Genomic DNA, 23,341 nt, shown 5'->3' with positions numbered 1-23,341 from the left:
GTTAATTAGTAGTTATTATTCAGTATAATTCTTAAAAATATATATAGAAATTTGTACCCAACTAGGGATCAGCTAAGGGGGCTGCAGCTCTGAATGTTTTTGGGTCATTCTACAGAAACGTCCACTTTTGGTATGGCAAGATGTCTTAAAATGTATTTATTTTTTAACATTTAAATTTAGACCACATTATTAGATTGCCTTTTGACTTTATGAATACATATAAGTGACAGCTTAATTATTTATTTATATTAGCATTTTTGTGCAATTATTTCAAGACCAAATGTATCATTTCATGTCACTGGTGTTACCTTCTTTAGCAATATTAAAAGTTTTTATGAAATATTATTTCTCAATTTTTTTCAGCACATGTAGTCAGAGTTACAGAAAAATAATGAAAATGCAAGAAATAAGTAGATTGTTTTATTTATTTATTTATTTAATGTGACAGACAAAAACAGCGCAGTAACACCAGTGAAACAATGAATCACCAGTGACATATAAGACCCGATTTACTGATTGTGACAATTGTTTTACAAAATGTCTGCTGCAAGGTATCAAACCACGTGTTGTCAATCATGGTATACTCACTAAATTAATTAGTTTAAACCATTTGTATTATATGAGATAAAAGAGAAATGTTCTGATAACTGAAAAGAAACAGTGGACATAATATGGGCCTTTTTTCATATATCTTTAGAAAATCGGAAGGAGGAAGTCGAGTGATGTCATCAGTGTGATTTTTATTCCAAAATAAAAGACTTTTGTTAAGCGGTAACGCCAGTGATACAACTCCAGGAGACCACTCTTTTCATTATATATTTTATAGTATTTATGTAGCCTTTAGTTTTTTATGCCATTTACATCATATATTTGATAGTTATGAATAGACTTTTGTATTTTAAATGGAAGAAAACCCTGTTTTTGACCTCAAAATCAAGCACTTTCCCGCTGTACATGGCTGTGGGGACAAGCAGTTTTGATACTTGGAATTCTATATTAATAAATATAATAAATTATATAATTAATAAAAAAAATAGAAAAAATGTCACATTGATGGCTCAGGAAGGTGTAATTGTTCAAATAACATATTGTTTCATTTTAAAATATAAAAAAATTTGTAACCCTTGTGTGTATTTCAATTGTAATATTTCTGTAAAGTCTGTAGAATGACCCTTTTATTACCGTATCTTGTGTGCATCAAGATGGTGTTTCATTAAAATCGTTTCTATTAAACCAGCACTTAAACAGAAAAATGCAGCTGCTTCAGGTATCTGTAGAAGCTAGTGAAGCAAAGTCCGATTCATTTACGCGTACCGGTTCTTTTCGGACAGTTCTCATTGAACCAGTTCAAAAAGCAGATTCATTTTTTTATATTTTTTTTAAAAAGTCGATTCATCGGCTCCTTACGTTATCAAGCAATGATGTCACCACGCATTTATTTTTTTAACAACTCTGTGCCATGTTGCATCAATGAAACATTCGAATAAAGTCATTTGTGTCAACACATATTGAAACATTCAAATAAAAAGTTATTTTTGTGAATGCATATTGCTGATTATTGCCTTTCATTCACTTAAGTTTGTGTTTAGTTTGTGGTCACTTTTCATTCGCGGATCCTTTATGGCAGATGCTGACTATTAATTAGCCTATGATAGGATTCCTAAAGGTTTCGCACCTACAGCACACACGTTAGTCTATTTTTCTTTTAACAGTTTTAAAGGCCAGTTACTATGCGCTCTTGAAGAGAGTTTGACTGTAGTAACCGAATTGACACGCAGTTTGAATGCTGAATGGAGGATGACAGACAGCCGCAGCAAGAGAATTTAACGACTTAAATATTCATCTGTACCTCAGTTTAAAATATGGAACAGCTTCAGAACACGTATATTGCATGAAAAGTTTATGGTGCTTTATAATATTTTTGTGCCTTTCGTGGGGCTCAACAATAACACAGAATAGTATACGCACAATATCGGATTTGGATCGGTCTCGTTTGGCCGTTACACGATCCGCAGAAAAAGCCCATACCGATCCTTCGCCACGGCTCATTCGGTTCTTGTTGACTCCTCGGCAAACTTCGACAGTTGGTTGAACCGGCTCATTCGGTTGTTTTTGAGTTGGACGTGCTACTTCGGCTGTGCGTCTTGCGTCATCAACACGGAACTAACATCACTAATCTGTAGGCTACCATAGCCCTACTATATACATTCATAATACTGATATCACCATCTGTCAAAATGAGATTATTCCCTACTAATAATTCTTGGTTCCCAGAACGGTCTGGGAACGTTAGTTTTATGTTCCCAGAACGTAATTTTTTATGGTTTGTTTTTGGTTAGCCAGGAAAGTTTTCTTAACGGAAATGGAACATTAGTTATTTGGTTTGTAGAACGTTCCTATAACGTTATTCCAACGTTCACAGAACGGTAGTTTTTGGTTTGTAGAACGTTATTATAACGTTATTCTAACATTCCCAAAACGTTAGTTTTTGGTTCCCAGAAAGTTCGTTTTTGTTTTTTAGAACGTTATTCTAACATTTCCCTAACCTATTTACTCCGGTATGATCACTCCACTGTAATCATCCAGAACACACGACAGTAAGTGGCATGGAAATGATCCGTATGGACGCCTAATCAGTATTATAAAAAACATATCTTGTTTTTATCTATTGTTTAATTAATAAAAAAAATAATCTGAGCACATCAACTGTCATGTAAGATTAAATAAAACTAAACACGCGTTCAAAATGCGCGCAAGCAGTAGGCTAAATGAAGATGAAACAAACCCACGAAGTTATGATTTCTGTTATCACTCCTTGCTTAATCCTGGCTTAATATTACAAATTAAAATTTATTTTGATTGATATAACTTCTGTATTTTAATAAATGCTGCATTAAATGCTGTATAGGTCATTACGGTCATTACAAAAAAAAAAAAAGAAAAAAGAAAAAAAAACATCTACAACGTTTTCATTGGAAAGATAGTTTTACAGGTTTATATATAAAAATAACCTAAAACTAACCATTGTTCTCTATAACTTATTTTCTTAGGCTATTTTAAAAATAACCACCCTGCAACGTTCTGGGAATGTTATTGTATGGTGCAAAAAAAAAAAAAAAAAAAAAACTAACCATTAGAAAACGTTCTCTGTAAGTTACTTTTAGGTTATTTAATAATAACCACCATGCAACGTTCTGGAAACGTTATTTTATAGTTACAAAAAAAATAACCAAACGGGAACCAAAAACTAACGTTAGGGGAACGTTCTGTGTTTGCTGAGTTGTTACTGTAGGCCTTTAGCAACAAATACAGATTTTTAACCATGGTATATGCACAGACTTTTTAGGACACACATACGCATTTAGAACGATTATATGAAGGGAATGGTTAGCATTTAGCATGGTCTGTGGGTGGCAGACTAAAGGCAACAAAATTCAATAAAGTTATTATTTAGTGACTTAAATCGTAGAGAAAATATTGTCTTTTTGCTCTGTTTCGCAAAGCCCTGTGTGCGTCTCTGCACACAGCGGTGTTTCAAGTTCCAGTTCAAGTTGAGCTTTATTGTCATTCCGCTACATGTGGGGACATACAGTGGAACGAAATGTCGTGCCTCGCAAGACCACGGTGCTACATAAATACAGATATACAACAATGAAGTAAAAAACACTATAAACCTATAAAACCTATAAAAAACACTATACACCTATACACTTTAAACCTATACACAACTAACCTACTGACAGATTTTAACTATAAGTATAGCTACTATATATAAATATTTGCCCTATACAAACTAAAAAACTAAAATAAAAGATAAAAAATACAAACTACACGAATGCTTCACATAAATACTGTGCATGCGCAAAGAGAAACATTTTGAGTCAAGCAGCTGGTTGGGGAACAGTGCAGGATGATTTGTACTGTAGTGCATGAGCATGTAACTAAACATACATATATTGCGGTGTCTTTTGTGGGATTGTGTACATGCAGCAGTGTGTGTAAAGTGTCTAGTGCACATAGAGGAGAGTGTGTTACTACAGGTGATTTGTACAGGCCCACTCAAATGTGTGTAGCACACTTCGAATTGCACAAAAAAGTTCCATACAGTTTTTTCTTTGGTGTGGTAAGGTTTGGGGTGGGGGGTGGTCCATGTTTCAGGAGGTAGGGGTTTGCATGGGGTTTCGGAGGGGGGCGGGGTGGTTTGAGTTCAGGGCTCTCACAGCCTGGGGGAAAAAGTTGTTGAGCAGTCTGGCGGAGCGGGCTCTGATGCTCCGGTACTGTCTTCCTGATAGTAGGAGCTAGAAGAGACTGTGGGAGGGATGGGTGGAGTCCTTCAGGATGCTGTTGGTTTTGCTGGAGCATCGTGCAAGGAAAATATCCAAGATGGAGGGGAGAGGGGCAGCGATGATCTTTGCAGCTATGTTTACTGTCTGCTGGAGTGTCTTGCGGTCAGCAGCACTGCAGTTCCCGTACCAGACAGTGATGCAGCTGGTCAGCACACTCTCAATGGTGCCCCTGCAGAATGTGGTGAGGATGGGTGGAGGGAGACTTGCCCTTTTCAGCCGACGGAGAAAGTGTAGGCGCTGTTGTGCCTTTTTGGAGAGTGACATGGTGTTGGTGGTCCAGGTGAGATCCTCTGTGATGTGCACCCCCAGTAATTTAGTGCTGCTGACTCTCTTCACAGTCGAGCTGTCGATGGTCAGTTGGGGGTGGTCAACGGAGTTTCTCCTGAAGTCCATCACAACCTCCTTTGTCTTCCCCACATTGAGGGACAGATTGTTAGTGTTACACCATTCAGCCAGCTGTGCCACTTCCTCTCTGTAGTGCGTTTCATCGTTGTTGCTGATGAGACCTACCACTGTTGTGTCATCAGCAAACTTGATGATGTGGTTGGAGCTGAACTTGGCAGTGCAGTCGTGGGTCACCAGCGTGAAGAGCAGCGGGCTGAGCACACAGCCTTGTGGGGCACCTGTGGTCAGTGTGGTAGTGCTTGAGGTGTTGTGGCCGACACGGACTGACTGAGGTCTTCCGGTTAGAAAGTCCAGGATCCAGTTACACAGGGAATTGTTAAGGCCCAGCAGGTTTAGTTTATTTATGAGCTGTTGTGGGATTATTGTGTTGAATGCCGAGCTGAAGTCAATGAACAGCATTCTAACATAGGAGTCTTTATTTTCTAGGTGGGTAAGAGCCAGGTGGAGGGTGGAGGAAATTGCATCGTCCGTAGAGCGGTTTGGACGGTATGCAAACTGGAGCGGGTCGAGTGTGTTGGGGAGGCTGGTTTTGATGTTGTGCATGATTAACCTCTCAAAGCACTTCATCATGATTGGAGTCAGTGCTATGGGACGGTAGTCATTTAGACAGGACACAGGTGATTTCTTTGGTATGATTGTTGTGGATTTGAGACATGTGAGGACGACTGCCTGGCTCAGCGAGGTGTTGAAGATATCTGTAAGCACATCTGTCAGCTGTGCAGCACAGTCTCTCAGAACACAGCCAGGTATGTTTTCAGGACCCACAGCCTTGCGTGGGTTAATCCTTACGTCGGCTGGAGACAGACAGAGCGCCCGGTCGTTGGGAGGTGTGGGCAGTTTTTGTGCAGGTGTGTCATTCTGCATTTCAAACCGTGAATAAAAGTGGTTGAGTGCATCGGGGAGGGATGTGTCCTCATCACAGGCCTGTGGCGGGGGCTTGTAGTCAGTGATGGTCTGAATGGCTTGCCACAGACTCCGTGTGTCTCTGTTGTCTGTGAAGTGATTGTTGATTTTTTGAGCATATAACCGTTTTGCATTTTTGATGCCACAGGACAGATTGGCTCTTGCTGTTTTGATGGCTGCTTTATCTCCTGATCTGAATGCTTCATCTTTGGTCTTTAGCAGCCCACGAACCTCTGCTGTCATCCATGGCTTCTGGTTTGCACGTATGGTGATGGTCTTGGTGACTGTCACATAATCAGTGCACTTTTTGATGTAAGCAGTCACAGTTTCAGTGTGTTGTAGGTGGCTGCCTCTTTAAACATGTTCCAGTCTGTGCACTGAAAGCAGTCCTGCAGTGCTGAGGTGGCATTCTCTGGCCATACTGTGACCTGCTTTTGAACCGGCTTGGCGAGTTTGAGAAGTGGTCTGTATGCTGGGATTAGCATAACAGTGATGTGGTCCGAGTACCCGAGGTGGAGGCGGGGTACAGCCTTGTAAGCATTCTTTACTGTTGTGTAAACAAAGTCCAGTGTGTTGTTTCCCCTTGTTGCAAAGTTCACATGTTGGTAGAACTTTGGCAAAACTGTCTTTAAGTTTGCGTGGTTTAAGTCACCGGCTATGAAGAAAAAGCCATCGGGTTATTTGTTTGTTGTTCACTGATGTTTCATTACTAAATAAAAAATGAATTGCTATAATTATAACTATTCAGTTAATCAGTGATTCATGAACCATTCAAAAAAAAAAAAAAGTTTCCACTTCCTTCCTTCCTGAATAAGCGGTTTTGAATGAATATTGAAAAATGACTCAACGGATCAGTCATTAAGACAGGAGCTTGCTGCCACCTGCTGGCAATTTTAGTCTTATTTTAAAGGTATTCTATTTTTTTTTCTAGCATTTCTTATTTCTGCATTCTACATTTTATATTTAAATTATTAATCATATAATATTATTTATGCGGTTTGTAAGTAGGGCAACAAAATATAATGAATTATACTATGCATGCGTCTTATAAAAAAACCTTAAGCCACTTTGCCAATGTAGCGTTTATTTTATTTGAAGTGTATCCTGTGTATTCTGACACATACATTAATGTCTCGGGGCCCCGGATATCCACTCACCCTAGAACCACCCTGTCAAGTAACATCAAACAATAACTGGTATATTACAAAATTGCAAAATCCCTTTTTATAGGCAGATAATGGTTTGCTACATATTTTATCATTCCTTTAAATATTTTTTTCAAGTGCTGTATTAGAAATGTTTACACATTTCCCATGTACTTTATTCCAAGCATTAAAAGAAGAGGTTGTCTGAGATAGCACAGACCTGTGGGAAGATGGACTTGGCCCTCTACCTGTCACCCTACCTGTGTTTAAGTCAATCATTAATAAGTGAGCTCAGAAGGACACCCCTTAGGCAATAGGAAGCCACCTTGGTATAGATTGTCAAAACTCTTTATACACTGTTGCCTATTTATCTAAGTAACTGGAGTTTGCACCTGAACTGATAACAGATAAGTGGTTATTCACTTATTTTGATCCCGACATCTAAGCGCTCCTAATCGAAATTCTTGTGTTTTGTGTGTTTTTCTGCTTTCACTGAACAATGGGGAAAGCGGACAACTGCACATTCATGGGAGGTGGGATTCCTCTGTCATCTGAATTCTTTAAAGGTAAGAGATGTAACACACCATGATGAAAGGTGCAGATGTATCAAGCCGAATGATGTCTGCTGTGTGCTGCTTATGGAGCCTGTGTTACAATGCTGAAAGTAATTTTCCCTGGATAATTACAGGAATGACAGTATGTTGCAATGTAAAACATGGATGATTATATGCTGTACAATTTGTATATGCAGTGAAATAGACAACACAGATTAAACTGCTCATCAGTCAACAATATCCACAAGCTTTTGAGTCAGCTAGCATTGTTTCCCCCATTTTCCAAACTTTTACCTTAATTTTCACTTGTTTTCAGGATTATTACCCCAAAGGTGGCCTAAAATGTAGCTAGATTGACGAGATGTCTCATTTTAAATACATGAATTGGAATGAGGTTAGGAAATTTTAGTACATCAACAAAGGTTCTATATTGGCATTGATGGCTCCACGAAGAACTTTTAACATCCATGGAACCTTTCCATTATACTTAAAGTTTTATTGTGGTGGAAATTTCTTTAGATTATTAAAATATTATTCTAAAAATGATTCTAGTAAGAACTATTCATTGAAAAATTATTTTGGAAACCTTGTATTACATTGCTGCAAACACCCCTGAAGCTTTATTTTAAAGAGTTTTGTTTCGTCTGCTTATAGTGATCAAGAATGATCTCTGGCTGTTCCTCCTTCCTGCTGTGTTTGCTGTGCTTCTTCTTGCTCTCTTCATGGAGGAGATCGGATTCTTTCTGCGTCATGTCCCCTCTCAGCGGCGTAGACGTCTCAGCCTGTGGATTCTGGGAATATATCCAGTAAAGCAGTACCTTCTCATTCAATTCATTCATTTCATTCTTTTAGTTATCTTTTGGTGACATTTTGTTTCTTTGACAGGTCTTCGGGATGACGTCTATCATTGCGCTTTATGTTCCACGCTCCTCATCTCTGTGCAATTTCATTGCATCTCTGTGAGTGACTTTTGACTTCCACTGTTGTAAACAAATTGCACATAGTGGACTGAATGGCCAGTCATATCTGTATGGATTGTTTGTATTTCTTGGCAGTTATCACTCCATTACACTCTTGAAGTTCATGGGTCTTATCAAAGACTTCTTTGGTGGAAAGACTCGCATGCTGGAGATGTTAGCAGGGGAGCAGGTGTCTCCAAACCCCTTCCCCTGCTGTTGCTGCTGCTGTCTTCCTCTTTTCAACATCAATAAGTACTTCACATACACCTGCATAAATGTTTAAGTTGAAGCAAATTTATAATTAGTGTGTTTCATTATAACAGTGAAATCTTAACTTTTGTATTCCATTAGGACCAGCGTGGGCTGGATGATGGCTGCTGTTCTTCAGCTCTCTGTGGTCAGAACAGTCCTGTTCTTCCTCACTCTTGTCCTCTGGACTGATGAGCAATATGACTATGGGGATGTGAGTACAATACACTATTGTTCTACGCTTACTATTAGTGCAATATTTTTATGATAGACCTATATTCATAAGGTGCTTAAGCATTACCTTTTATTTGGAGTACACTACAGATTCAAATTATTTTTTAAGGTTTCTTAAAGTCTGCATTTATTTGATCAAAAATTCAGTAAAACATCTGATTTTTACTTAAAAGTTTGTTGACACTGTGATATATATTTACGATTTACACAAAAATATTAAACAAAAATGTTTTTCAACATTGATAATAATAATAAGAAATGTTTCTTGAGAGCCAAATCAGTGTATTAAATGATTCATGAAAGATCATGTGACGCTGACAGCAGGAATAAATTACATTTTAAAATCTATTACATTACATTTAAAATTAGCGATTGACATGACCAGTGATATTTTTTGAATTGGCTGTGTGGCTGGGTTTCACTGGTTTAGGAAAAAAATCATACTCTTTGCAAAGTAGATTTTTCTGAACGACATTATGTGACTCTTCATAATCTGTTTGTTTTAGGTGAATTCAGTTAATCTCAACATGTATGTCAACGCCATCATTGCCATATCAACGTTTCTGTCTTTCTATGGCTACTTGCTGTTTTATAAAGCCACAAAAAGGGCATTGCCTGGATATGGTCTTCGAGCCAAGTTTATTTGCATCATTGTCATCCTGGTCCTTTGTGGACTACAGAGTGGGATTCTGGAGACCATGGGTGCCCTGAATGTCATCCCCTGCACTCCTCCCTTCTCTGACCTGTTTCGGTCTCAATGTAAGATTAATAAAACATTACTATTGATTTCCCAAAAGTTTTTGGATCCGGAATAAGGCAAACATCCAATTTAATTCTTTCATTTGGTCTCTTTTTCCTGTGGTCTCTTTAAGTAATCTACCACTATTCAGTAATTGTGGAGATGTTCTGCATCAGCCTCTTTGCGCATCACACATTCCGGAAAGTTGAACTCTGTCACGAAGAGGATGAAGAAATAGAAGTTGATGTCATAAGAGCTCTCAATGAAAAGGCAATTCAGACAGAAGATGAGCTGCCAATCTCTGTGCAGCTCTCCTCTCAAGAAGACGATCCATGCCAATCTAACCTCGGATACAATAGTGACAGTGAAGACAGCCTCTGTAAAATTGAACATGCACCACTGGACCGCTTCTCCTTCCCCTTACAGCACAGACTGCAAACTGTGGCAAACACTGAGAAAGTGTGTACTACACCACCTGAGGACTCCATGAGTGTGGATCGGCCGTCAATTACTGTCAGTGCTGAAATTAACCATGTTAACAATGATGATGTTACTGTTGTATAGAAGAAAAAGAGAGAAAAATATGTATATATTTGTATAGTCTTATACTTTAGTTGTGACATTATTCCATTTTCTACGTCTGTGACTCCACTGGGGCCAGGAAACTAAATTAAGGTATTTAAAAGTGCAGTGTAATGAAATGTAGCTAAATCTTACCAGCATAACAAGATTTTAGTTCTTGTAATCGCTAATATAGTACATTAAGTTTAATTATTTAAATGTACAGTTTAGTACATTTTTAGAAAAAGTACACAATAACGATTCCCAATTCTTAAGTCTAGACTAGGCCCCAGAGATATAGACTACGTGAAAAAAATAAAAAAATGTATGTAGCCTACATATTTATCAGTGGTTAAATTGTGGATGCTATAGAGTTACATTTGAACCTATAAACCTAAAGACGAACCAGGGTAGACTCAATACTGAATTTACTCTGGGCAAAAATTAAATATGATACAACCCTGGCGATTTCTTAGCCGATTAATTTTTTATGCAGACAACTTCACGACTTGTTTATTAAGATTGTCATGTTTTTGTCTTACATTGTCATCTTAAAATGAATAATAAAATAATACAAAAACAAATAGTGATTTTCAGTTGTTGACACTAGACGGACCTTCATTGAGGCATCATGTAACGGACAATGCCGCGGTCAATGGGATTGACCAATAAGCGTTAGGTATTCTTTTCCTGGTTACAGCTCGACTACTCATCAACGTGAATGCAGTAACGCGTTTTTCCGGCATTGGGAATCCACCCAGCCTGCTCGAGGCGACCATGGCGCAATATTTGAAAGGTAGGATTTATTTTGCTTTCTTCAAATGGCGAATAGTGCACGCCCCAAATACACTGCAACGAACAAACGTGCGGTTTTAAATACTGTCATTCTTAAATAGTTAATAACATTACTCGTGTACGTACAGCAAGTGTTTAAGGTTACAGTAGTTTTTTAAGGAATAAACATTATGGAGCCCCATGGTTTAAGATTGCAGGGTGTCTTGTAAACATTCATGGGAGGACCTCCAGGCTCTGTGTCGCAGAGAAAGAGTTGTTTGCAAGCAGCTGAGTGTGACAAAGAACAACTTTAATGACTATGAAGTGGAGTATCTGTGTAACTACAAAAAACACAAGGTGAGATATTAATTATGCATTGTATGTACAACTGTGATCTAGTCAATTGTGGCTCCAAACTGTTTCTCCTTATATCATATTCGCAATTTACATGATTCATATCACTGTTACCTTTAAAATATCCCTGTTCAGGGTCGAGAGTTCTTCCTGGTCAAGTGGAAAGGTTACACGGAGTCAGAAAACACATGGGAGCCTCTCAAAAATCTTAAATGCCCCACACTCTTACACCAGTTCCGACAAGACATGAAGGCGGCTCTGCTTCAGGCCAACAAACCGCTTGATTCGGAGTCTTTAAGTGCCCCTATTGTCTCTTTCCTTCTCCAAAAGGCCAAGCAACGTATGAAGCTTCAGAAATGGGAAGACCTCATGAACCGGACCTGCAAGCAGAAGGGCCACATATTCGTCTGTAATGAGGTTGACCTGGACGGGCCTTCTAAGAACTTCACCTACATTAATGAGAATAAGTTAGGGAAAGGAGTGGATGTGAATCCAGTGATAGTGGGCTGTGAGTGTGATAATTGCTTCTCTCAGCCGGTTGACGGCTGCTGTCCAGGGCTGCTGAAGCATCGGAGGGCATATAATGACAGCAGACAGGTGAAAGTGATGCCCGGTGTGCCCATCTACGAGTGTAACTCCAAATGTAAATGTGGGCCACACTGTGCAAACAGGGTTGTGCAAAAAGGTATTCAGTATGATCTATGCATCTTTAAAACAGCCAATGGCAGAGGTTGGGGAGTGCGGACGCTGCAGAGGATTTACAAAAACAGCTTTGTTATGGAGTATCTTGGAGAGGTAAGCAAGTTAAAGGGATAGTTCACCAAATAAATGTCATTTCAAACCTGTGTAAACACCAAAAATATTATATTTAAAATACTAAATATATTCATATGTAATATATTAAGTCTGACCAAAGGTATTTTGAAGAATGCTGTAACTGTTTATGTCTATACAATGAAAGTCAATGGGGTCCAGAACAGACAAAAAAAATGGTACAGCTATTTTTCAAAATTATATTTTTCAAAAGTAAGTCATACAGGTTTGCAATGACATGAGGGTGAGTAAATGATTACAGATTAAATTTTTTTCTTTATTTTATCCCTATAATTTGTTTAATTTGGATGAATCCTGTTCTGTGAATGTAGATTACTGACCTGCTGTTAGCTGTGTGTTGCACCAGATCATCACGACAGAGGAAGCAGAGAGGAGAGGAGTGGTGTACGATAAGCAGGGCATCACCTACCTGTTTGATCTGGACTATGTGGATGACGTCTACACCATCGATGCGGCTCATTATGGAAACATCTCTCACTTTGTCAACCACAGCGTGAGCACTAACTAGCTGTACACATCATCTTGGCTCTCTATCAAGTAATTTGGAACAGATTCTTGTAAAGTGATTTTTATTTATAGAAGGTATGTTGCATGAATATGTGTTTTCTTGATGTTAACCGTTTATGATTTCTGGCGTTATAGTAACCTGTACTCAGAAATGTTTGCAATGTTTAGAAATATTTAAAGGGGTCATCGGATGCAAAATTCACTTTTACTTAAGGTGACCATGCATGCCATTTTTCCCAGACACGTCCTGGCCAAGATTTCTATGTTGCCTAAAATATCTAGTTTTGGCTTTGTTTGCATGCGCAGACCGATCGGTGTATGACATCAAAGTACCATACAGACGGTTCCTTATGCTTTCAAAACGCTCTCGAGGTACTTTGATGTTAAACACTGACCGGTCTGAGCCACGCTGCTTTTAAGTCGAACATACTTAATTGCATGGCTTTGACCGTAGATCCCACTTTCTCACACACACCATGATTGGTCCATTATGTACAAAGTCTGCATGTTATTGGTCAAACTATGTTTTGATCATTACCTTAAGCAAGCATGAAAACAGGAAAACAAACCAAAAGAAATCCTGGCAAGGACGCGTCCGGGAAAATGACATGTATAGCCACCCTATTTTACATGTTGTTTGAACTGAAATGTGTCTTCGCAGCGTGTGTACACAAAAACCCTATAATGATAAAAATCCACCCAGTGCTTCTTTTTTTTAAAAATCTCTATAAATCCAAACCCCTTTCTCATATCAAGCCATTCTCAGATTTTTGGCAGAATGACATAGTTCTGCACAGGCCCCTCCCACGATTGTTGATTGACACTAGCGCTCTACCTTAGACCCGCCCTGTGTGAGCTGTCATCAGTCCGCCATTGTTTAGATGCCGGAGCAGGAGTAGACAAGAATGGCTCCTAAGCGATTGAGGTGTTTTGTTGTTAGATGTAATAATGAATATAGCTTATTTACTCCCGACATCTGAGCCGCTGAAGACGCAGTGGAGTATGTTTGTTTCTGAAGGGAATGCGCCCCCCACGATCTACCTAAATGCGTCTATGTTCGCGCAAATCATTCGTGGTCCAGCTTCACCTACAGAAGTGAATATAAGGTTGTTGTTTTTTTATGAATCTTTCCTAATAATATGCTAGTTGGCAAGTTTCACAATGAATGCGGCTAAAGTTTACAGTCCGAGAGCTGCTCGGAACAGGGGGGGTGAGCAGAGATCATTTGCATTTAAAGGAACATGCAACATAACAGCTTGCTGTAAACAGAGCTGTTTTTGACAGGGTATAAAGGGTGTTGTTTTACACTACTAATTTTAAGTTTGTTATAGACTTTTCATTAAGGCCCTAAAGAATCATATCAAACTGTGGAAAATGGGAATCCTATGACCCCTTTAATAGGGGGGAAAAAACAACAACATTTTTTTTATTATTATTATTTGTTTTTATTACCTTTTGGGGTCAGTAAGATTTTTCAAAAAAGTTAAAATAATTATTCTGAACTTTCTGTTAATCAAAGAATCCTGAAAAAATAGTATCACAATTTTAACACTTAGTACCCAGAAAAACAGAAAAGACAAATTGCAAAACATCCTTGCATATAAACAAAAATATTCTGCAGAGAATAAGTTTCCAACATCCTGTTCAAACATCTCTTAAGCATAACACAATTTACCTTTTATGTGTCAAACAAAGAAAAATATATTTTGTCAATGGAATATGAAGAAAATAGCAGTAATAAAGAAGAATAAATTAAAAGTTAGAGTATATTAGTAACGTAAAACAGTACTATGAATAATATGAATATGTAATATTAGTATAACAACAATAAAAGAATCATAAAAGATAACTCATAAGGAATATACTGTACAAATGAATATGATAAATAAGGTATTAAACAGCAATATTGATAATAATAAGGAATGTTTCTTAAGCACCAAATCATGATTTCTGAAGGCTCATGTGACTATAAAGACTGGAGCAATGCCTGCTATAAATTCATCTTTGCCATGACAGGAATCAATTTAAATCAATTAAATAGAAAATTATTGCTTATCCAGTATATTTTTAATATAAAATTAATATATTAACATTATCACTTAAAACTTCACAAAGCATGAAATTAGTAAATCTTTACCATTGTTTTTCCAGTGCGATCCAAACCTGCAGGTGTATAATGTTTTTATTGACAACTTGGATGAGCGACTTCCCAGAATCGCATTCTTTGCAAAACGAGGGATCAAAGCAGGAGAAGAGCTCACCTTTGACTACAAGATGACTGGTAGGACATTTTTTTTATCTTTTGCTTTTTTCTTACATTTTAGGCATGGAACTACTTACAACGAAAGGAAAAACCATATCTTATACCCTAACATTAGTAAATGCTAATGAGTATTCCTCATATTTGCTGCAGTTGATCCAATAGATGCAGAGAGTTCCAAAATGGGCTCGGAATTCAGTCGGGCTGGAATTAAAGGATCACCCATCAAACAGATCCATATGGAGTGCAAGTGTGGAGTAAAGAACTGCCGGAAATATCTTTTTTAATCTACTTTAAATATACTTTAAATAGATTTTAATTTTTTATGTGTGATGCTTGATGGCTTTTATTAATTCAGTTGACAGGCATCAAAATACATGTCAAGATCTTAACACATTTCATGAAATGTTTTTTTTTATTATTATTTTACTTGTGTGTACATATACTTTAAATAGATTTTAATTAATGTGTGATGCTTGGTGGCTTTTATTAATTCAGTTAATGATTAAATCAATCCATTTTCAGCACTGCTTTAATAAAATAACGTTTTCCCACAATGATTATGCCTGTTTTATGTTCTTTTATCAAGTTAATAAAATAGAACTTTTGATACTATATGGGGTGATATAGATTCTCACGTCAAGAATGATGCTTACCTCTATAGATGTCTGTTTACCACCAGATGGTGCTATTGTATTCATAACACTTTACGCTTAATGTAAAGCTAATTTCTACAGGTCAAATGCTAACAAGCGAGTTATTAACACCAAAAAAGTCTACACCTCAAAATAACTAAAGTTTGTGAATATTACAAAGATAACCATGTCAGAGTTGCAGATTATTAGAAATATAGGTGAAAACAGTATGTACTTCATTTTGTGAGTGGGATTTTGTGTAATTGTTTCATAAATGTGAACTGTAGACACAAGACTTTTGTAACACATACAGCTGTCTCTATCCATGTAATACACAGTATACATATAGCTATAAAGCTACAATATAGAACAGCTATAATGTGTGCAGTGAATATGGGAGAGGCTGCAGCAGAACCTTACAGATAGAGTCATCTGGCCTCGCTTGATCTGTGGCCTGAATCCCCAGCTTGGGCCAGACAGACAGTCATCTCAGCTCAGCTTTAACCTCCCACGAGGAGGTGAGATACCTCCAGGCCAGCGCTTTTTCTTGTCCCCCTCTCTCTCTGCTGTTGAAGTTTTCCTTCCTGCTATCATTCTGTTCATTTATCTGTCCATACCTCTTTTTCATAGTTATCCTCTCCCCTGTAGAACCTACATGTTACTCTATACATAACATCCGGATATTCTCCTCTTTCCTTCCACCATGAGTCTGAGGTCGAGTGGTTGCCTTTATTGGATTTGCTGTGGATCAAACCTCACTAAACGCAGACTGGCAAACATTAAACAGTTGACCTCACACATATGGTCTGAGCATCTAACCATGGCCAATCTCATGCCGAGTGGACTAATGTTCACCCACCGCATGCTGCTCATCACTTCACTGTTGAACTCCCACGGAACTTTTAGATTACAATATTACTGTGGCGGCCAGAGACATCAAGCTTTCTACAATATGATGTTATTAGAGTCTCATGCAAATATTCTGTAATTGGAAAGATCAGAGGAAAATAGTTTTCTCGTGAAAATCTGATTTAAGGTTAATGTACAGTAAATTGTTGATCTTTCAAAAGGAAATGTTCACTGTCACTCTTGACACTTTTTAGCTGACTCACTGGCCCTTCAGCAGTGCGGACCATCAGCCTAAGTATCAGGCAGATTAAGGTCAAAGGTCAACTCATAATCCAAGATGTGTGTCTGCGAAATGACAATTCAGGATACAGAAGTGTTGACAAAATAATAAAGACTCTAAAACTTAATCAAGAATATTTCTTACTGTACAGATCAAATGGTCACATAACATTAGGAGTCAAAAATGCAACAAAAGTAAACTTTTATTGTCATGTTGGAAAAAAAATCCTGTTGATTTACAGATCAAGATATATGAAAGCTGACTCGCGCCCCCCCCCCCCCCCCCCCCCCCCCCCCACACACAGCTTTTCCTTTTCCCCCTTCACTCATCATGCATTCACAAATAAACAACTCCCGAGTTGCTCAACTAAAATTTCAGTCCGATAAATTTAATCCCATGATGGATAGGTACTGTCTATTGCTCTTGTAATAGTTAGCAGTATGAGTGGCTTGTCATATTGAAGCTCCTCATTCACTTTTTTTTTCATTCTTTCATCAGTTCAAAGAGGCAGCATGATAAAATCATGTACTCATTCAGGTTCATATATTATGATTTGGCAATTACGAGAGATTAATCAGAATCATGATTTTATGATCAAGTCAGGCACTATCAATAATTAATATAAAAGGCAAAAAATTAAGACACAGGTATAAGTAAAACTTACCACATCAATTATCAATCAATTATGTAACAGGCTTTGCCTGCAAATTAGATGCATTGTTTAGAATAATTAAACTCAAACTCATTTTTGTCTAATACTGCTTTTCAAAATGGATGTCATGGTTTCACCTCAACATATCCAGGGTTCTTTTCTTTAATTTGTTTACCTAAAAGTATGCAGTTCTTTGTGTACAACCGTTAGTTTGATCAATTCTGGGGTGAAAAAGACCCCAGAATTGCCGATAAAATAAAAAAAGATTAACTAAATGGTTTACTCTAAAATGGTCAATTGCTGCTTAAAATCCAAGGAGCAACTTGAATATCAACATTCATTAGCCGCATATATTTCTAATTGATAAATTTTTTTTTAACAAAAATGATTTATTTATATTCAGCAATCATTGTAAGGCTGGAATTGCCAAACAATGACTGATGGCTGTTTCCATGTAGGTGTCAAGATGTGGTAAACAAGATGCATTCCTTTTTGAGTGTTGGTGTTGATTTTAATCAACATTGTCTTGTTTAAGGCTCAGCTCTTTGTAATCTTTACAGTTGTGTTGTATCAATGAAAACGTGAAGTTTTAGTGGATCAACTACAGGAGTGGTTCCTATCAGATCCTGTGTCTCTGACCTTTCACCTTTGCTTTGTTCCTCATGAGTACCCAGTTCAATCCACACACTCAAACTCAGCGTAAACACACACACACACATGCGTGGTAAAAAGATGACGATCAAGGGTCGTAACCCCACCCTTCACCCCACTTGAAGTTAGTGCGTTTTCCATATAATACACATGAAATTACACAGAGGTTCACAGTTATTTTACAAAAGATAAGATGCCTGAAGCAACTAAAAATGTTCTACCAGGCATTTTGCTCGTTACAAAATCACATCCGTTTCACCCAACCCTAACACCGACCCAAGCAATTTCCTATTCACAAATGAATACAACAATAGCCCAAAGCGTCATTCACATACTCTCCCCCACCCCAGTCCCACCCAAAGACAAGAAGAAGAAAAAAAGTCTCAAAGAAATCCTTAAGAATCCAAGAAGTTCCTTTTAATTCCACTGAAAATCAATGTGAGTCTCTGTCACGGTTTTTTCCCCTTGTAAATTCAAGTCTCTTCAGAGAACTGAGCAAAATTGTACACTCCCACGTGTCGCAGTTCGCAAATTCAATAATGCAGCCGTCTTTTTACCCGCAACCCGTAGGCTTGGGAAGGGCAGCGAGACATGTCCTCTGATAATCCACAAATACACAGTGTTGTGTTTTCCCCAGCATATGTTTTAGTATGATTTATTGGTGTCTATAGAAGCATACAGCTTTCAGATCATTCTTGCATTGGTAACATTAAACCTTGGTAATGGAGTAAGGCATAAAATGCAGATAACAGAAAGAATTATTCCTCTTTTTCTGTTCATAATAGATGTTTTTCTGCTGTTTTTCTGTGTTCTCGCAATGACAGGTTTCAGAAAAAGAAAGTCTGATCGCTCCTACCAATCGATGCCTACCGACAGAGAGATCTCATTGAACATTCACAGAAATATTACAATCTGTCCTGTCTGCATTGGTCAGCATTCTGATTCAAGTCAAAATATGCCAGAGAAATCATGTGGCTGATCAATGATTTCTTGAGTTGTGTGCAAAATATTAAGGGAAATTGATTTGACACTGAACACATTTTGGAATTTAGTTCACCTACTTGTTAGCTCCTAATGAAATGGAATACTTTAAAAAATAAATCTAAACATTCCACTAACAGCTCATTTATTTTCCTTATCTCAAACACATTCATATTTTTATTACAAGATTAAAATGAGATTTTTGTTTGATTTCTGTTAATAGGAGGCCGAATTATACTGTCAGACTTCAATCCAGCACAAACATTCAACTTTAGGTTCCTTGTTACTATCCAACTATCCAGTTGTTGTTACTAAGACCAACAACTTCTTTTCAAGAATCCACATACCATGTGTTAGCATGTAACACACAGTAAATGCAAACTAATTTACCTCTAATGCAACCTACCTTTCACTTACATATGATTGAAAATGTAAAGGCTGAATTCATTAATGTCCAAGATACATGTATGAAAATCACATATAATAAAAACACTTTGATTTTGTATAGCTCAGATTGGCTAGCAAACTTTCATTAAAGTAATTCAAGACACAAAAGACTAAGTAACTTCTCCTCTACAACACCTTCTGTGCAGTCATTCGGAAGGATAAACAATCGGCTGTTTAACCAATATACATCATTAATAGATCAGTATTTTCACTCAATCCTGATCTGTCTCTTCACAAAATGAGACCACTTACAGTAAAATACGTCACACTTTCTTGGTCTGAATATCATAAGACTGGTCATATGTTCAGATTCATTATGGAAATTATAAGGGCATGAGTTTTTTGTGCAATGCTAGAAAATATTTTATAAATTAATAAGTAAATAGAGTTGAGAGAGAGAAAGAGACAAAAAAAACAATAAATTACATGTTGCTCAGGGAAAGAGCGCCTACAAACTTGAATAGGCCATATTTCACACAGATTCATATTTTCAGTCAGCTCCTTTCATCTACAATCCCTTTGAATCAGCTTGAGAGGAAAACATTATTTGTTCTGGAAGTTGCTTTTGTATACACACTGTTTTCATGAGCATCTTAATTCCTGCCTGATGGAGCCACAGGAAGGATTCAGCACAACCAATTAGCATAAATTTTAGGAACTTTTGTCTTTTTTTGTCAGCCTCATTCATTCCTCGAGGCATATGCTTGGCACTCATTCTTAAATAGTTTAATTTCAAGTTTGTTTCCCCTTAAAGATAAGCTAATACACATGCACACAGAGTATTTTTGAATTAGTAGTTCAAATAATATAAATTACTCTGCCAGGAGTGCAGTTGTTCACAAGGCATGAACAATATTTTTGTAAATCTATGATTCGAGGACCTCAGGATCCTGGTAAAGGGATACAGATACTGAGCCAAACCAAATGGTAATGTTTGCTGAGATCGATCATGAGAAGCCATTTGAAATAGCCTTCATACATTCACCATAAAATAGACCACCAGTTTGGTTGATTTGTACCACCCTAGCGCAAAACAGACGGTTCTTCAAACCAGTTTAGAGTTGATTTACCAAACCACACATTAGCGTAGAGCCCATTTCCCCTTAAAATCATTAAGGTGACAGTAGATGCTTATTACGTGACATCCACCCATTTAAAGCATCTTAAACTGAATCAAAGGCCACAACAGCTCTTAAAGTTCGTTCGTGTCTCCATCTTTAAAGACTTCTTATTCCCTCCCCCTGGCTGTCCACTCTCCAACCATCCAGAAGAGAAAGAAAAAAACCCAAAACATTATGAATGAACACTCATCTTCACATGACACAGTAAGGCTCACGGGGCAGTTGAGGTGGAGTTCTACAGCAGGGAGGCAGGTGGGCCAGCAGGCCCTTCTTCAGGTCCTTGTTGAGGAAAAAGCAAATGATGGGGTTCACGCCCGCTTGGGCGAAACTCATCCACACGGTGGTGGAAAGATACCGGTGCGGGATGGTACACGCCTTCACAAAGACCCGCCAGTAACAGGCCACAATGTACGGGGACCAGAGCACCAGAAAAAACAAGGTGATGACATAGAACATCCTGCCAAGCTGCTTCTCGGCCTTAAACTCCTCCATGCCTAGCAGGCGTCTGTTCTGGTTGTGCAAGTTCTGTCTGATGCCCAATAAAGTGGGGGGCATTGGGCCACGCCCGAACCCTGCTATCCAGTTTGCGGCCGCCTGGCCTGTGGCTCCAGGTCCATGAAAGGTCCAGTTTTGGCTGATGGCTGGAACCATCTGGACTGGCTTCATCTTTCGGTGCTTGTATTCGAACAGCAGGAGCTTCATGTAGACCACGTGAGTAGCCAGGATTAGCACAGCCAACATCAGCATGAAGCCTAGCGTGTCATTGGCCTTGAAGTAGCGATGTTCAAAGATGCACTGGTCCTCCTCGCGGATGAACTTGTAGGTGCCGACATCAAAGACGGGTGGGAAGGCCATGGCGACTGACAGCGTCCAGACCATGCACACCACCGCCACGCAGGTCCAGAAGGTCATTCGCTTGGAGTAGAAGCGGTGGTGGGCGATGGCCATGTAGCGTGTGACACTAATGCAGAACAGCATAAAGGCAGCATGGAAGCAAAAAAGGACGGCCATGAAGGCCACCACCTTGCAGCTGAGCACGCTGTAAGTCCAGGCCGAGCCGTTCTTGATGGACACCAGGACAAAGGGAAAGCAGACCGCCGAGCGGATGGTGTCGGCGAGGCAGAGGTCCAGAAGAAAGTAGTAGGGTGCCTTGTGTAGGGCTCTGTCCCGTAACACTAGCAGGGATACCACTAAGTTGCCCACCAGGCTGATGCAGATGATCAAGCCCAGAAGGACAAGTTTCACATAGGTAGACACGGCCGAGGATGGTGCTCCACCCATCACGGCACCTGTTGTGGACACCACGGCCGCCAAGGGGTTCCCAGGCCCATCGCTGCTTGCGTTTCCGTTGGCCATCCCTTTTGCTGCTCAAATCGCACACCTCCTCCTTCAACTCCTCCTTTACCCCCACTTCCTCCACTCCCTCCTCCACCTCCGCCTCCTCCGGCTGAGCTGTCGTCCGTCCTCGTGGTTGCCTTTCGTTGTTGTCTCAAATGGAAGGAGAGAAGCTTGATCTGCATTGCCCCATATTTGTACAGTTGTCTTTGGAGCGTCCCTTCAAATGTGCCACCTCTTCTGGCCTCCACACCTATGAATAGAGAACAAAACATTTGTTACCCTTGTTTTCTCACACAAACAAATGCTGGTCTTTAAAGGCCACGAACAGTACTGATTTTGGGAGAACGTATAGCATTTTTGTAATTCCTAAGAGAAAGTTTTTTAGGTCAAGAAGACTGAGATAGCATAAAGTGATATTGATGCAGCAAAGAGAGATTTTTCTCAATACCACTACAGCATAACAACTGGTGCCGAATAAAAACAGTAACTCTAGCACTTCTATGGCAATTCATAATTGGCAAATTCATAAAGACAAAAAGTGCAAAGTAGATTTTAAAAAGCATAAAAATCCATTAAGATAATCTGGAGTTATTTACCATGTGTGGAAACACACTGATTCTCAAATGTATAGGGAAATTGTTTTTTCCTGGAAAAAATGTTATTCACATTAACATTCTGTTCGGGTTTGTTCAGGTTTCAGACTGAACTAATGCTGGTCAACCATTATCCCCAAAGTAAAAGATGAGACAAATAACAAAAGTAATTCTGCTTTAATTTGCTTTTTTGTATCTTTTTTTTTTCTTTCAAATTTACTGATTTATAATTTTTTACAGGACTGTCAATAAGTTTACAAGCACTTTAAAGGCCCACATTTCAGTCAGAAAGAAATAATAATGGGTTGTCATCACAAAAATGTGGAATGGAAAGTAACGCAGAGTCTGGAGAAGTTTTAAATGTTAAACATACAACCCGAATTCCGGAAATGTTGGGACGTTTTTAAATTTGAATAAAATGAAAACTAAAAGACTTTCAATTCACATGAGCAAATATTTTATTCACATTAGAACATAGAGAACATAACAAATGTTTAAACGGAGAAATTTTACAATTTTATCCACTAAATGAGCTCATTTCAAATTTGATTCTTGCTACAGGTCTCAGAAAAGTTGGCATGGGGGTAACAAAGGGCTGAAAAAGCAAGACATTTTGAAAACATTCAGCTGGGAGAACATATAGCAACTAATTAAGTTCTGGTAACTTGATTAGCTATAAAAGGGATGTCTTAGAGAGGCAGAGTCTCTCAGAAGTAAAGATGGGCAAAGGCTCTCCAATCTGTGAAAGAGTGCGTAAAAAGATTGTGCAATACTTTAAAAACAACATTCCTCAATGTAAAATTGGAAAGGCTTTGCAAATCTCATCATCCGTGCATAACATCATCAAAAGATTCAGAGAAACTGGAGAAATCTCTGTGCGTAAGGGACAAGGCCGAAGACCTTTGTTGGATGCCCGTGGTCTTCGGGCCCTCAGACGACACAGCATCACTCATCGGTATGATTCTGATTC

General features: G+C 38.5%; 3 protein-coding genes across 3 annotated transcripts; 2 read left to right on the top strand and 1 right to left on the bottom strand.

Moving 5' to 3' along the window:
* The first annotated feature begins 7,109 nt into the window (after nt 1–7,109).
* On the top strand, nt 7,110–10,648 carry LOC306849150 (organic solute transporter subunit alpha). Its single transcript, XM_079383992.1, has 7 exons — nt 7,110–7,365; nt 8,008–8,159; nt 8,239–8,312; nt 8,409–8,564; nt 8,664–8,775; nt 9,302–9,554; nt 9,668–10,648. The coding sequence occupies exons 1-7, from the start codon at nt 7,299–7,301 to the stop codon at nt 10,096–10,098; spliced, it is 1,245 nt and encodes a 414-aa protein (XP_079240118.1). The 5' UTR covers nt 7,110–7,298; the 3' UTR covers nt 10,099–10,648.
* Nucleotides 10,649–10,872: 224 nt separating this feature from the next.
* Nucleotides 10,873–15,379, top strand: suv39h1a (SUV39H1 histone lysine methyltransferase a; the record flags this gene model as incomplete). The annotated part of the gene is made up of 6 exons (XM_079383949.1): nt 10,873–10,891; nt 11,081–11,226; nt 11,359–12,018; nt 12,404–12,550; nt 14,716–14,845; nt 14,978–15,379. 6 exons carry the CDS (start codon nt 10,873–10,875, stop codon nt 15,109–15,111), a joined length of 1,236 nt encoding a protein of 411 aa, XP_079240075.1. The 3' UTR covers nt 15,112–15,379.
* A 5,253-nt stretch (nt 15,380–20,632) lies between these two features.
* LOC306849374 (putative G-protein coupled receptor 173) lies at nt 20,633–21,796 on the bottom strand (the record flags this gene model as incomplete). Its single annotated transcript, XM_079384337.1, has 1 exon — nt 20,633–21,796. One exon carries the CDS (start codon nt 21,794–21,796, stop codon nt 20,633–20,635), a length of 1,164 nt encoding a protein of 387 aa, XP_079240463.1.
* Nucleotides 21,797–23,341: the final 1,545 nt, after the last annotated feature.

Source organism: Barbus barbus (assembly GCF_936440315.1).
Source record: "Barbus barbus genome assembly, chromosome: 29".
Classification (NCBI taxonomy): Eukaryota; Metazoa; Chordata; class Actinopteri; order Cypriniformes; family Cyprinidae; genus Barbus; species Barbus barbus.
This window is presented reverse-complemented; position numbering and strand designations above follow the sequence as displayed.

Bases quoted from the DNA above. Each gene is read 5' to 3' on its own strand.
- LOC306849150 (XM_079383992.1), top strand. From the start codon at position 7,299: ATGGGGAAAGCGGACAACTGCACATTCATGGGAGGTGGGATTCCTCTG. The intron at 8,160-8,238 runs GTAAAGCAGTAC...TTTCTTTGACAG, and splicing joins GGATTCTGGGAATATATCCA to GTCTTCGGGATGACGTCTAT. The intron at 9,555-9,667 runs GTAAGATTAATA...GGTCTCTTTAAG, and splicing joins TGACCTGTTTCGGTCTCAAT to TAATCTACCACTATTCAGTA.